Source organism: Castanea sativa, chromosome 5 (assembly GCF_040712315.1).
Source record: "Castanea sativa cultivar Marrone di Chiusa Pesio chromosome 5, ASM4071231v1".
Taxonomy (NCBI): Eukaryota; Viridiplantae; Streptophyta; class Magnoliopsida; order Fagales; family Fagaceae; genus Castanea; species Castanea sativa.
Window position 1 is genome coordinate 53,437,334 of NC_134017.1, and position 14,994 is coordinate 53,452,327.

Consider the following 14,994-nt stretch of genomic DNA (forward strand, 5'->3'; position numbering starts at 1 on the left):
ATAGATTAAATTCCTAATTTAAAATGTTTCTAATTATTTAATTATATTGGTATATAAGACATAAGGATTCTAATTCTAATTCTTTTTTAATTTACCTTCAAAACAAGCAAATTTCTAAAGTGATAGAAAATTGACAATTACGAAATTTTTCAAAGAAAACTTATAGTTTTATTCTTACTATAGTAAAAGTTAATGATATAACCTCTATCTCTTTCCATACCTATGCATATCAATCTCACTTTTTCAGTAATGAAAAACACCCATTTCTATTTGATTTGAATAAAAGATTGAAGAATGTAAGGGGGAGGGGGGCGGGAGGGGGAAGGAGCGCATGGTGCCATGGTATAGATCAAGATATTAGTATAGTTAAGGATTTCTTCAATTTTGGGCAGCACACGGGTTATTGTGAATAAAAATGTGATATCCCTTCCCACTTGTAGCAACAATTGAATCATCCAAAAAAACAAAAACAAAAAATTTGTTATCTATTCCAACCCACTTGTGCAACAATTGAATTATCTAATTAATGGGGAAAACCAATCTATTGCTCCAACATGAGTGTTCCACTTTATGTTTCACCAATTGTCATATGCTATATATATGTTCATGTTTTTTCCAATTATGTTTATTTTATAAGGAACAAGAAAGAAAATTGTATCAAGTTACAATCGGTAAAGCATAATATAGAACACTCAAAATAGGAAAGGGCTTGTGTATTAAGTGTTGTCGCAGTGAATTTATAGGCAATTAATAAGCCGCAATACAATCTTCACAACTCTTTCATGAAATCTTATACGCAAAGCACTCTCCATGATCTTCACAACTTTTTACTCTCCACATATACAATTGTGAACAAAGAAATTTCTACACGCCAAAAAGAAATATCTACCTTTCAAGTAATTGGTTTATAAAGTACTATAGTCCATCTAAATTATTTATATATATATATATATACACATCCAACGTGAAATGAGTAAATCTATTTACACAATCCATTACACACTTTCACAACTTGTGGAGACAATAAGTTGTGATCAACAAACGAAAAAATGACCACAATTGCCCAATGTTTTCTTTCATAATGAAAAGTTATTGTTTCACATTTTTTAATGTACACTTCGTACATATAACAAAATCTATACTCTTAAGTTATGCATTCATTTTTCAAGAATGCCCACATTTAACACCAGATTAAAAATGGCGTTTCCCTTATGTGTAGAATAGTTATAGAACCATAAATTACTCCACAACTTTTTTGCTACAACTCTAATACAGTAGATTGTGAGTAATTAACTATCATTTATACATGGACCTACTATTTTTTCTTTACTAATCACACTCTGCCACATCACAGTTGTGTGAAGAAATTGTGAAAAATTATATGATCCTAAACTTTTTCATGTATATGCTAAGAGTGTGAGACAATTAAATCATAAGTCTTACAATAAAAACCCTTAAGCATTATTCCCAACCGGCCAGTCACTGTCTGATAACACCATTCCCTTTGTGCTCTGTGAAGATCTCATTCTCCGTCGCATCCCAAAACGCTCTGGCCGCGAACCATCTATCGATGTCACCATACCCCTCTCCTCAGCTTCACCCCCAGACCCATATTGTTGAACCACAAGAACTGAAGCGTGCAATGCAAAGCTTGAAGACACTAACACATCCCCAATGGTACCTAGTTCTGGACAGTCACTCCAATCTGATAATCCCAACGTGAGTGGTGACACCACTCCTTGCCCTTTTCCCACTACGTACAAGTCATAACAATTTTCCATTCCACTTATTACTGAAACCGTTTCTTCCCCATTGCTCACCACCTTTTCTAAGTACACTATTGACTCGTCATTAGCAGTATTGAGCCTAAACTCATTTATATACTCATCATCAATTGCCATTTGCCTCTCATTATCAGCTACGACCTCTAGAATCCCTTGTTCTTCGTTTGTGTTTACTGACTCCACGTCCACCACCGCATCCTCACTCGGAAGGAACCGCACAACTGTTAAGCTAATTCCAGGGTGACCCGCCATTCTCCATGCATAAGCTAGTGCCTCGCGGTCATCTGGGCCACCAATGAAGAGCATGGCAAACCGGCACTTCACTTTATCATTAGGCCCGCCGGGTCTCACAGCCGCGGCCAGTCCACGATCAATAAAGATTCCCACTGAACATGGTGCATTGGGTAAAACATTTAGATTTATGCCTCTATAAGCAGCATTCTCGTCCCCCATTCGCCCATCAACAGTTGAGAGTTTGTGAAATGGGAGTAGAATTAGAGCAACACGCTTGTCTTCAGCCAAACTACAAATATCCTCGTGCATTGTCCCATATGGAGACATGGCTGTGAGTGGATTCACAGTGACAAGGTGGTTTTCTTGCTCGAATGATTCGAAGGCATTGATGATGAGATTGGAGTCTGCTTGTGCACGGCTAGGGTTGTGTGCGCCTGATTTGCGCGTAGAGTGGACGATAAGCATGGCAGAGGCGCGGCCAGTGAGCTCAACGAGGTGGAGAGCGAAGACGGTCATTGGGGATGATTTAGTGGCATGGGATACTTCAAGGAGGCTAATCATGCCTGATATGTTTGCTGTTGTATGAACACATGTAAGGACTCGGAGTTCAGTGTTAAGCTTTGATCTTTGAATGGTCCTGAGGATGTAATGCTTTAAACCCTTTCTGGACTTGTGGATGGCTGACATGATTGGCGCTACGGCAATAGTCATTATCAAGAGAGCAACTATCATCACAGTGTAGTATTGGTGGCTCAATATCTGGATCAGAGAGAGATTAAAATATATGAAAATCAAATACATAACTATGACTTGGTAAATATGTAATTATGTCAAAATAAGTTTAAAACCACAACATTCTCAAAAAAAGAAAAAAAAAATCACAAAATTTTTTCAATATTGTTGAAGTGTGGCAAGTTATGATTTTTATTATTCCGTAAAAGTTGTGATTTTTCATCTCAAATGTTGTAAAAAAAAAAAGGGGAAATTTTGTTGTTTCTGTTAACTAGAAGATGCATGAAACGCTCACATGCCCTTTACAAATAGCAAGAATGTGAGTAGTACCTTTTTGTCCCTCCCAACGTTGAGGATAATGAGGCCCAAGATGCCTTTGGTGTTCAAAAGTACTCCAAGAGCCGCACCATCTTTAAGAGGCATGTTAAAGATAATGCTAACTGTAAGAGAGCTCAAAATTTTAGCCATGCAAGCCAAGCATATTACCAAAACCACTATAAACCACGGTGTGTCTTCCATAATCTTGGTGAGATCAATTCTTGTCCCACAACTGGTAAAGAAGAGTGGCAACATAATCCCGGACACAAAGTCATCTAGCCTATCCAAAAGCGCATCCCCTAAATCCCCACTGGGTATGATAAGCCCAAACAAAAAAGCTCCCACAACGGAGTGCGCACCAATTGCATCAGTGATGCTACCACAGATCAGTGCTCCAGTAAGCACAATACACAAATAGTACTCGCTGTAGTTGTCCCCTGAAGTGAATTGGATTACCTTTTCAACGATAGGGCGGACCACGAAAAAGCAGATTAGCACAAAGACTATGAGTGCACTTAATGAGTATGACGCAGTTTTGAGATTGATACCTACTGGTATCAAAATTGCAATAAGAACCCAAGTGTATATGTCATTAAGCATAGCCACAGACATGGAAATTCTCCCAATATCCGAGTGGAGGAGCTTCAGATTAGCAAGGATTCGTGTGAGCACCGGGAAGCCCGTGATCGTGAGTGCAACAGCCCAGAACATGCAGCCCACAGCTGTGGTATTACTACTTTGGTGATTAAGTAAGAAAAACAACCCTATTCCTATCCCCATTGGGATGAGAATTCCGGTCATAGCAATGCCCATTACCCTTTTCCCTGCTCTCAAGATTGCAGTCAAGTCCATCTCTAAACCAGTCAGGAATGCATAGAAAACCAGGCCTAAGTATGCCACTGTTTCAATGAGCATGATACCCCTTGCTGGGAAAATTCTTTGGACAAATTTGAATTGCCCCAACAGGTTGGGACTTATGATAAAACCAGCCTACATAAAAATTGTGAATTTTTGTTAGTCCATGTAACAGTACACATGCACAACAGTTGGACATGATTGCATCATGCATATAGTTAGTATCAAGGTTTTTTTCATAGCTTCTATACGAAACTAATAGCACCTTTAATACCAAAAAGAATATACATGCAAGCTTTGATTCTTAATTTTTAAAGGATTATGTCCATCAATATGTTATTAATTAGCATGAAATTGATATATGTAGCATATTGTTCTTACCAAAACCTCAGCAATTAGACGAGGCTGGTGGAGGGGTTTGAGGACCAAGAAGAGAAGGCGAGTGATGAAAATGATAACAGTAAGCTGTGAGACGAAGAGAGGAAAGGATTCGGTAAGGGGGGCTTCGGCTTGCCAGACACCATTGTTGACGGATACTGTCAGATCATAACATATCATAGACTCATTTATATTTTTGTCTGACATTTTACCTTCCTAGCTCTTTTATATATATGTGTATACACTTACAAATTAATGTGCTTGATTAATAAAATTTCTATCTCTTCTCGACCTTCTTATGCCCTCCAAACCACTTCCTAGTCCTCTCACTCGAAAGCCACCACCGTGGATGCCGCCCTGATGAAGCCCCTTTTGATTATATGCATAGGAGAGGAGAATATTGAATAATTATAGAAATAGACAATTCAACAAGACAGAAGAAAAACAGGAATACATCCTTTGACAAACACAACCGTAGCACTCTATTTTAATTGGGTGGTATTTATGCGTTTGCATTGTTGTAACTTCCTGTTAATGCATGGTTCAGTTGGATGTTCTTCCCAATCTCTCTTCTAGTAGCACAGTAATGGTTCATATAATGCAAAGAAAGTATTCTGTGAAACAGTTAAATCCGTGTCATTAAGTCTAACATGGAACTTCGTTTTAGAAAAATTACATTAAAAATCTATATTTTAGGGATGTTTTAAATGAAAGCTTATTGTTTCAAAATTTTCAAACTAAACAAGAATTTTTAAAAAAATTTTTTTACCCCTAAAAGGACGTCATGTGGGAAAATTTGTGTGAAATAAAATTTAATGACGCTGGTTTAATATTACAAATCAAAGAAACTATATAATGGTTAAAGAAAATTGTTACATGTAGTTATGTAACTAGTTTTTAGAGATAGATAAGTTCAAACAGTTGAGGACAATCCAAAATCAAAGGATTGAACAAGTCTAAAGGAAGCAACTACTTCAAAATGTCTGGTAGAATTATAATAATTCGAAACTGAGTAATTGCAATGAACCACCATTTTTTAGAAAAGTTAATTACAAATTACCCACAAGCAGTTGGGCCTGAATTCAAGTTTTTTTGTTTTTTTTTAGCTTAATCTTAGTCAACATCACATGTGGCATTTAAGTTGGCAAAAAAATTATTTTTTATTTTGACCGTTAACCATGTCAACATTTCTATTTAACGGTAGGAACTAAGTTGATACAGTACCAAAAGGTTACGTACTAACTTACGAATTTAGTCCTTAAACTTTTCGTTATGTATCAATTTGGTTCCTAACATTCCAAATGGACCTTAAGTACAAATAAAGACAAAATGAGCCTTAATTCTTAATTTCTTGATGTAAAAACATATGGGATTTGAGCCAAATCATGGAATTACATAGATACCAACCATGAGCAAACTCTATGACGTTGGTAGTTTTATTTTAGATCTCTAACTTTTAGCTTTTTCGCAATGGGTAAGGTTTGGATTCAGTATCCAATTGTACTAAATCCATTAAGATTATAACACGTGTCCACTTTTGAACACATGTCACTATCTTAATGGATCCAATGCACTACATGCATTGGACCTAAAGCTCACCCTTTCGCAATAAATTAACTTTTAACTTTTTGTCTCACATTATACAAAACTAACTTGTAACCTCATGCATATACATGGATATACTTAAAAATATACAATAAGATGCATAATATAATTTCTATATATATAATTTAAATACTATTGATAGTCTTTTTTATATTTTATTAACTCTTTAAAAAAATTTATAAAGATATTATTAGGTATAAAATATAAACTGTCCATTTTTTTTATTGTGAAGCACCTTTTTTTTTTACGGATCATTTATTCTAAACTCTTTAATTTTTGTACTTAATAACTCACTTGGATAAATATTTATGATATGGTCCCAAATTTGATTCTAAAATTAAAAAATAAAACTCTTTAAGAATAAATAATTTAAGACACATGACGCAAAATTAGAACTCTAATTTGAAATTTTAATTTGAATTTCTCTCAATTTTACTTATTATTATTATATATATAGACTAGTCGCTAACCCGTGCAATGCACGGAAAAACTATCAAAAATAAGATTTTAAAAAGAAAATTTTATTAATTTTAGTTTATATTGAATATTTATTTATGGTAGTTTAAAATTTTATTTCAAATCTTCATTTCATTTTATTTTAGTTGGAATAACTTATATAATTATATGAAATGCTAATAAATAAGAAATTACATTAATAATATACTATATATAGTTAGTGATTATTCAAGATATCATTCAAATATGACAATTTTTTTGTTTTAAAAAAAGAACAATATTAATACATTGAAACACAAAATACTATATTGTCCAATAGATAATACAACTTTAAAACTAAAACATGAGTAGTGATTTTTAATGGCCTGGGTAATAGCACAACTTTCAATAGAAAAAAAAATTTTGTTTAAGTTTTATTGGAGTAACACTGTAGTAAAAATACCAAAAGGAAGCAAGAAATTCCACTAAAAAATGCTACAAACACATTTGGGTTTTTTTTTTCCCTTTTTTCATTGAGCAGGTACATCACTGTTTAGTAGAGTTTTAATACATGGGAGAGGCTCCTCCTCCCAATACATCATTGTCTAGCAAACCCAGCTAGTTCTTTGCTTCACATGCTATCTTCTCTACTAGTTCACTTGTTCAAAGAAAGCCATAAGAGAAAAATATATTCCTAGAAGAACCAAGCAATCTAACATCATTAAGGAAGGATATGGCCAATGCTCAAATTGGTAGGTCTAACTGACTTTACTTCATCTATTGGACTTTTAAATTCACAATCTACATCAACTGCTTGAAGCCCCAAATCCACAGCAAACTGCTCGTCGTAATCTTAAAGCCTACACTTCAATTTGATCATTTCCTTCTACTATTCTTGCATATAGAGCTCCTATACATTGACTTCCACTATCATTGTACCTTCAAGCCACACCATCTATTGTTCTACAATTTCTTGATGGCAAAATTTACCTTGTAACATGAACCTATAGGAGGCTATGTACACTTCAACAGGCTATCTAGACTGATTATTTCTCTAAGCTTCCATATAATCCATAGCAAGTGTACAGGTTGTTTGCACCAAATCCACTACTAACTTCAGAGTTTCATCCACATGTCTTTGGTTTCAATTTTACCATAATAGCCAACCTCCACCTCCACCTCCATCACATGCCCATTTTGTTTTACCCAACTTAACAGTTCAAAATAAGACAGAATAAATCTGTACCATGACAAAATATTATGGACATGTATAAGGCAAACAACCATAAGTACTAAACAAAAAAACAAAAAAATCTCCCAAGTGAAACACAAACTATGAAACTCAAACATTCAAAAGAGGCAATCATGGAGAGAACCTATTATGCATTAAGCAAAAAAGTATAGAAGTAGAAAAGCAGTCCCCTGAGACTTAAGGGAAGCTCAAGGCAGCAAATACAAAAATCTTAGGACTAAGCACAGTGCTCAAAAACTTTCATAAACCATAGCATGTCAACTCAAATGACATGCAAGCAATGGGAAGGGGACAATGAAAAGGTAAAGATAGCTGATTTCTAAGGACAATGTTGTCATAGCAACTAAAATATGCTAGCACAAAGTTATTATTATAATGCAACTCAAATCAGTCAAGAAAAGAACAATTATTATGTTAACAAATCATCAAATAAAACCAAAATTTGCCTCATTTGTGTCACATAATACAATCTTTTTTAGGCATTTTATCAAACACACCATGCATATAGCAAACAATAGTTGACAGATTTATACACATAAAATGAGAAACAATTTGATAAACCACAAATTATAAGTAACATTGTACAATAATCTAAATAAAATACAAGTTCTAGAATTCAAGTAAGATCTAGCGGTTTAGGAGCAGTAACTACAATTTCATAGTAACTACTAGGCTCTCTTTGCAAGTGATACAATGTTGAAACTCAATTATTATTGTGTATGGTTATACATTTGACACTCCTATCTCAGCCCTCAACCATATGACCCTTGGTTATTACTGACAATCATAATATTGCAAAAGGAAATAACTGGATGCCCTTAAAATTGGAACCCATATGCACAACTATTCAAAATTAATACCTTATAGATGAAAGGTAGGCTTGTTACTGGTCACCTCTGTTAGAAAATAGACAATTGGATTGGTTAAAACAATACATCAAATACTAGGAATATAAAGATACAAAATTTGGTAATATGCATATGATACCATTGAAAGATCACTATCACAAAGGGAGGGTTTTCAAGACAAATGCTACAAATATCATTACAGGCTTCCTGAATTCCACACATCACAAAAGCCACGGCTTACATCAAATTGGCCTTTGACATCTTAATCTCCTTCGTCCCTGGAACCTGGAAAATCAAATTTCTAAACTAATTGAACATTTGTAAATATTCCCAACTATCATCTAACAATGAAATTATTATATCTTTTCAAGAACAAAAAGGAAAACAAAGACCAAACGTTCTATGTAGCAGATTTGAAACCTATCACCAAGAAAAAGAATTAAACCTATTGGAAATTCATTAATTGGTATCAATGCAAGTAATTGATACGCGTTGATGACACTACTAACTATTCATAATAAATATATAAAGGATTGGAGTTAAAAGAAAAAGAGGAATGAACTAATTTTGCGATTTGGGGGAAGGAGAAGAGTAGAGAAGAGATAGTGCTGATGTGTAAAATTAAGGAGATAGTAGAAGCTTTCGGTTATATCTATACTATTATTCAAGGAGCTTCCCCTATCTAGACCGAATGTTTTGTGTTCTAAAATACCCTTACATCCCTATATTTAAATAGAGGCAACTCTAAAAGAAAATTTGGTAAAAATATAATTCTAACTTCCAGTAAAGCGTTGCCTAAAAAATAGGGTCATTCTCCAGTTGATTTTTAAATTTATTTATTCACTTATAAATTAAATTCTCAAAATAAAAATTATATATATAAAATAAAAAAGTACAGATTTTTTTTTTTTTTTTGCTACAACCACTAAAATAAAAATAAAAATAAAAATAAAAAACCTCATCACACGTCGGAAGTGTGGTACCAAAATGTACAACATTTTGGTAAGCAAAATGAAAATAAGTTGTACCAAAATGTACAACATAGGAAGTGTGGTACAACTTATTTTCAATGTTGTACATTTTGCTTGTTAAGCACTTTTTCTCTCCGTTTGTGTAATTAATTATTAGCTGCCTTTTAATCAGTTATGCAGTGTTGAAGGACTTTCAAGAACGAAGAGCTCTCAAGGTAATTCTAACCCATTTCCCATTTCTCTTATCACTTTTCTCAGTTTTCTTTTCATCGTTTTTTAATGTTCTTTTTCTTTTCTTTTTACTTAGGAACTTTAAAACAGTTTCGTTTTCGTGCAATCAAACAGAGGAATAACCCAACACTAAATTTTGCTCTCTCCTTTTTCTTCTAGTTTTAACCTTTTTTTTTTTTTTTCTCTAACATATATGGGGTATAGAAGGTGCTAAAATAACCGTGTTATTTTTGGAAATTATGTTTTTTTACAAAATCGTGTTTTTTTTTTTTTTTTGGGACGAATTTATTGATTTAATTCAGAAGCAGCTGAGCTTTGAGATGTTCCAGCTATAGTTATATATATTTATAATAATATTTATTGCAGTAGCTAACCAACAAGCTGGAATAGCTCAGTTGGTTAGAGCGTGTGGCTGTTAACCACAAGGTCGGAGGTTCAAGCCCTCCTTCTAGCGACTCAGTCTTTTTTATTTTTTTTCCATCTATAAAATGAATTTTTATACAATTGAACCATTATATTCATGCCCTCCTTATAGCGATTCAGTTCTTTTTTAATTTTTTTTTTTCATCTATAAAATGAATTTGTATACAATTGAACCATTTTATTTGTTTAGTATAGCTTTTGAACCATTATATTTATTTAGTTTATCTATAAAAGAAACTTTTATACAATTGAACCATTATATTTAGTATTTAGTATTTTTATATAATGGTTTCATTTACTAATTATCTCCATAGTTGTGTCCTTTTATCCTTTACAGATTATCTCAGGATTGCAGAATTTCAATAGAGACAATGTTGCATCAGTTGTTACTGCTGCCGAGAAGGTTGGTTTAATATATCTTGGTCACCCTTTTTTTTTTTTTGCTAAGCGTCTTGGCCACAATTTAGTTACATATTAAAGATGACCTGCATCAATTACTGAATCAATCTATGAATATGGTTTGCACATTGCTTTGTTGTTCATTTAGTTTCACTGTAAGCAATTTGCATGCATTTTCCGGGGTTTGCTTTAGAATTAGTCATAAAAGATTTATCTTCTGCAATTATTGTGCTTTGGGTTACTCCTTTTTCATTTCAATAGTTTAGCTCTTCACAATATTGTAAAAACCACAGTTTTATTCAAATTATCAAGAATGGATTAGCAAAATGAAATTGATCTGTAAACCATATTACTGGCCCTGACAGTACAAGCTAGTAATTGCCTTTGCCTAATATGTTTCTTACAAGTTACAAGCAACATTTGGTGAATAGTTCTTCTCAAAGCCTGACCTTTTACATGAACCATAGCAGTGTTTTGTGCCAATGTGCTTTTACTTTAGTTTCTTCAAAAGTTCATAGCATCTAAATTTTAATTTGCTCCTTTACCCGATTTCAATTTGCCCCCACAGACCTCCCTGACTTATAATTCATCTTATCATGTTATCAAACATGCATGGGGGAGCAACTCATGTGGATATAGCTTGTGACCCAGATTTAGTGAAGCTCGCCATTAATTTAACTTCTGTTCCGGTAAATTTGTACTCTTTAAAAGAAAATCTTTATTATTTGCTTTGATTGTACATTAAGGGGAAAGATACTAAATATTTTCTGTCACCACATATTTGCATGTACTTTATGTGGCACAGAAGCATCACATAATGTCATTTGGCTTTAAATTCTTGGTGTTTTGATAATTAACTTCTCTAAATACATTATTTGCAGCTCTTTTAAACAAAGCAGCCTTAATATTCTCGAGAAGATGCTAATGTATGTAGCCAGATAGATGTTGAAAATTTTTTATAGCAGCTCATCTTTTGTGAATGAAAGATGTCTCCCTCTTGCAGGTTTGTGTTTCTTCAGTGGATCCAGCAGCATTTCGAGCTGCTGTTGAAGCAGGAGCACTAATGGTTTGACCACAAAGTTTTTACTTTAATCCTGAATTTCAGTCCATAAGCTTGAAACTGACTCAGTGCCTCCTTACTAGAGTGCTGCAAGATCTGATAGAGTAAATAAAGCAGTTAAATTGTATTAATAAAACTGATGGTATGTGCAGGTTGAGATTGGAAACTATGATTCGTTCTTCGAGATGGGTTTGGTTTTCTCTTCAGAGCAGGTATAAGATTTAATAATTCTTTATAATAAAGTATAACACAATGGAATGATAGTTTGTCTTCATTGTGTATACTGCCCAATTTGCTAATGAAAATAGATATTATAGGTTGAGGAACCTTAGAATAGAACCCAAATAGAAAGACACTTTTTGGGAAACTCCTTGTGGTTAAGTTTGGATTTGAGGATTCAAAATCAAGGGATATGTAGAACAATTGATAGAATAAACTGGGTAATATAAATTTAAAAACATATGATGATTTGAGCCATGGCAATCTAGCTCAAACAGAAACACTTGTGATATTATTGATTTGAAATGACTTCTTACCGCTAATTATTTCAAATCGACATATTAATAAAGCTCAAATCCATCCATAAACTTCATCAATATAAAAAATGCTATTTGATACCCTATTAAAGTCATTTAAACTACAATTTGAAATCCATATCATTATCCTTAAATATTTCTATCAAAAGGAAATATAAAGTGTGTTGCCCAATTGCTTTATATTTATGAAACTCAACTAGGTAATTTCAAGATTTCAAGAACTAACTTAATCAGAGTCTTCATTAATCCTCTCATAGTCTGCCAGCCAAAAATCAAAAATCATTCCTATCACTTTTCTTTCATTTCTTTTGATTAAGAAGAATTCCTACAGTTCTTTTAGATTCCTACTGTTTAAGAAGGTTGTCACAGTTTCTCCTTTCTTTCTTTGTTGAGTTCTGTTTCTCAGATATTGAATCTAGGAAAGGAGACTAAGAGCATTCTTCCATCTGTGACTTTATCAGTATCTGTATCTCACCCACTAAGCCTACCCGATCAGGTAACAAGCAGTATTTCTACCAAAAAGTGTTCCATGTATCCACCATGTTTTTGTTTAATTTTAGTATCTGAAAAACAAACAGGTCAAGCTGGCAGAAATGCTGGAACAGGAAGGTGTTGACACGATTCAAACAGAAGGAGGGAAATGTTCAAATCCTTCAAAATCAGGTGTTCTTGGTTTGATTGAGAAGGTAACAGAAAAGGATTTTAAGTACTCTCTTTTATTATACAGTAATTTGAATTTCCCACAAAAAAAAAAAAGAAGACAAAAAGAGATTATGCATACAAAATATTTTAGTATATGCAGAAAGATTCGGCCTACTTTATTAGTGCTGTGCTGAACGCAGGTTCAGAGAATGAACACTTGAAATTAGCAAAACTGAAAAATGACTCACTAAACAGTGTAATACTTCTTCCAAACATTGTTGGGCCCAAAAGCTTAAGCTGTCAGGAAATAGTAAATTTAATCCTTTAACCATTATTCATTCACTTATTCTGATACCATAATAACAGCCGTTAGTTCCAAAGGTTTAAGCTAATAGGAAATAGTGAAGTAAAAATTGTTTAGCTGGCCCAAATGTCCTGCATCTTCAACTGACATCTTGTAACAAGTCAAGGATGCTTTATGGTACTTGTTCCTCATACTTCTTTGCCTATGCTTGTACAGGCCTTGGATCAAAATATCTCGTGACACTAAAAGTTAGTGTTCAATTTAAAACTTAATTGGTTATCTAACCACAGATGCTGTTATCTAAATCGAGAGAGATTTTTTTTTAATCTTGTACAGAAATTGATCTGCATGAGTGAATGGATAAGTGCTTCAGTATGAATAAGTTGTATGTAATGGCAGCCAGGGTGCAAAAAGCAATAGGCATAACTATTAGGTCTTCTTTGAAGTTGACATTGAAAAGATTGACTCAGGGTTAACTAAATAACAATTCTGCTATTAACTAATGAACTTGCTTGGCATATTGGTAACTATAGGCCACACCAACACTAGCTGCCGCATATTCCATTTCACAGGCTGTCAAGATTCCTGTCATGTGTTCATCTGGACTCAGTGCAGTTACAGCACCAATGGCCATCACCGCAGAGGCTGCAGGTGTGGTATGTAACACACGCATCCTTGTTTTATCTGTAAGAAATTGTAATACATCCGTCTCGAAAACTTATGATTGGTAAATACAACTCAAGAACTTGTATAGGACTGAAACTGTGATCTCACATGTCGAAATTTTAAGACTTCTGTTATGTTCCTTTTTTCTGAAATCAACTAATATTAGTTCATCTATCATGTATGAACACAGGGTGTAGGTTCAGCCGTGAACAAGCTTAATGATGTGGTTGCAATGATCTCAGACGTCAGAAGTACTGCCAATTCATTAGAGGCATCAGCTAGTAGACACAGCACATCTGAAGCAAGAGCTTTGAGACTGTAATTGGAGCATGTAGACATATTGGAATCCCTTTCATAAGAATAATAACTACAATATATAATAGCCATATACTTTTTTTTTCCTTTTCCCATCATCTCTTATATATGAAGTGATTTCTGACCTGTTCCAGGTATGTAATACAAAACTCCTGCATGTACTAAATAGAAACAACATAGCCTCGAGTGTCAATGATATAGAGCCCAGCATACTCCCAAGAACACATTCAAAATGAACGAAAATAATTTATAATAAATGGGCAATGATTGTCTCACACTCCCAATGTCCTCACTCCATACAACATCGGACAACCATTTACGAAGTATGGACATCAAGTATTCACATTTTCCAAACTGATTTCCAATTTGCGTGGAATGTAGACAATAATATGCCTAAAGTGAGTCCTACCGGACAACAATGAGAATCAAATGCACATGGAGTCAAGGACTAGCAAGATTCATTTTGGTCCTTCAATTTACCATAAACTAAAGTGCAGGCAATATTATCTTTCTTTTTTTTCTTTTTTTTGGGTAAAAGCAGGCAATATTATCAAAACATTAGTAATCTCTAAAGCCGGCCATTCAACAGTGTACTTGCATAATGGTAGATTCAATATCTTTGGTAGATTGAAAGCGGGCAATATCTTCATTACATCTATGCATACAACACCATCCACCATCACTTTCTTCCATTTAATAAGATTATCTGCTTTTAAAGCTTTCCACAAGACCACAGTCCAAAGAAACAAATTGGACTTATGTTTTCAACACAAAATGTGTGCATTTACTAGAAAAATAGAATTTGAATGCAGGGTTAAGTAAAAAGTTCCAAAAACTCATATCAAGTTGAAAACCAAAAAAAATAATAATACAAAAAGAAATACTCAAAAATAGGGTTCTAATTGGGGGTAAATACTCATTTTTGTTCACTTAGTGTACATCCACTGTAGACACATAGATAGTGAAGGGATGGGCTTCCAGTGAAAACCACTCTGTAACAGGTGGG

At 33.8% G+C, this 14,994-nt stretch overlaps 2 protein-coding genes and 1 non-coding gene across 3 annotated transcripts; 2 read left to right on the forward strand and 1 right to left on the reverse strand.

Moving 5' to 3' along the window:
- Positions 1-1,454: 1,454 nt before the first annotated feature.
- Positions 1,455-3,998, reverse strand: LOC142637047 (cation/H(+) antiporter 15-like). The gene is made up of 3 exons (XM_075811337.1): positions 3,081-3,998; positions 1,959-2,777; positions 1,455-1,925 (listed from the first exon to the last, which is right to left on the reverse strand). The coding sequence occupies exons 1-3, from the start codon at positions 3,981-3,983 to the stop codon at positions 1,455-1,457; spliced, it is 2,193 nt and encodes a 730-aa protein (XP_075667452.1). The 5' UTR covers positions 3,984-3,998.
- Positions 3,999-9,586: 5,588 nt separating this feature from the next.
- LOC142633709 (uncharacterized protein ycf23-like) lies at positions 9,587-14,014 on the forward strand. Its single transcript, XM_075807951.1, has 9 exons — positions 9,587-9,627; positions 10,404-10,469; positions 11,347-11,391; positions 11,469-11,531; positions 11,678-11,737; positions 12,468-12,557; positions 12,640-12,747; positions 13,541-13,663; positions 13,864-14,014. Exons 4-9 carry the CDS (start codon positions 11,529-11,531, stop codon positions 13,993-13,995), a joined length of 516 nt encoding a protein of 171 aa, XP_075664066.1. The 5' UTR covers positions 9,587-9,627; positions 10,404-10,469; positions 11,347-11,391; positions 11,469-11,528; the 3' UTR covers positions 13,996-14,014.
- Positions 10,024-10,097, forward strand: TRNAN-GUU (transfer RNA asparagine (anticodon GUU)). The gene has a single exon. It is a non-coding gene; the product is annotated as a tRNA-Asn (tRNA).
- Positions 14,015-14,994: the final 980 nt, after the last annotated feature.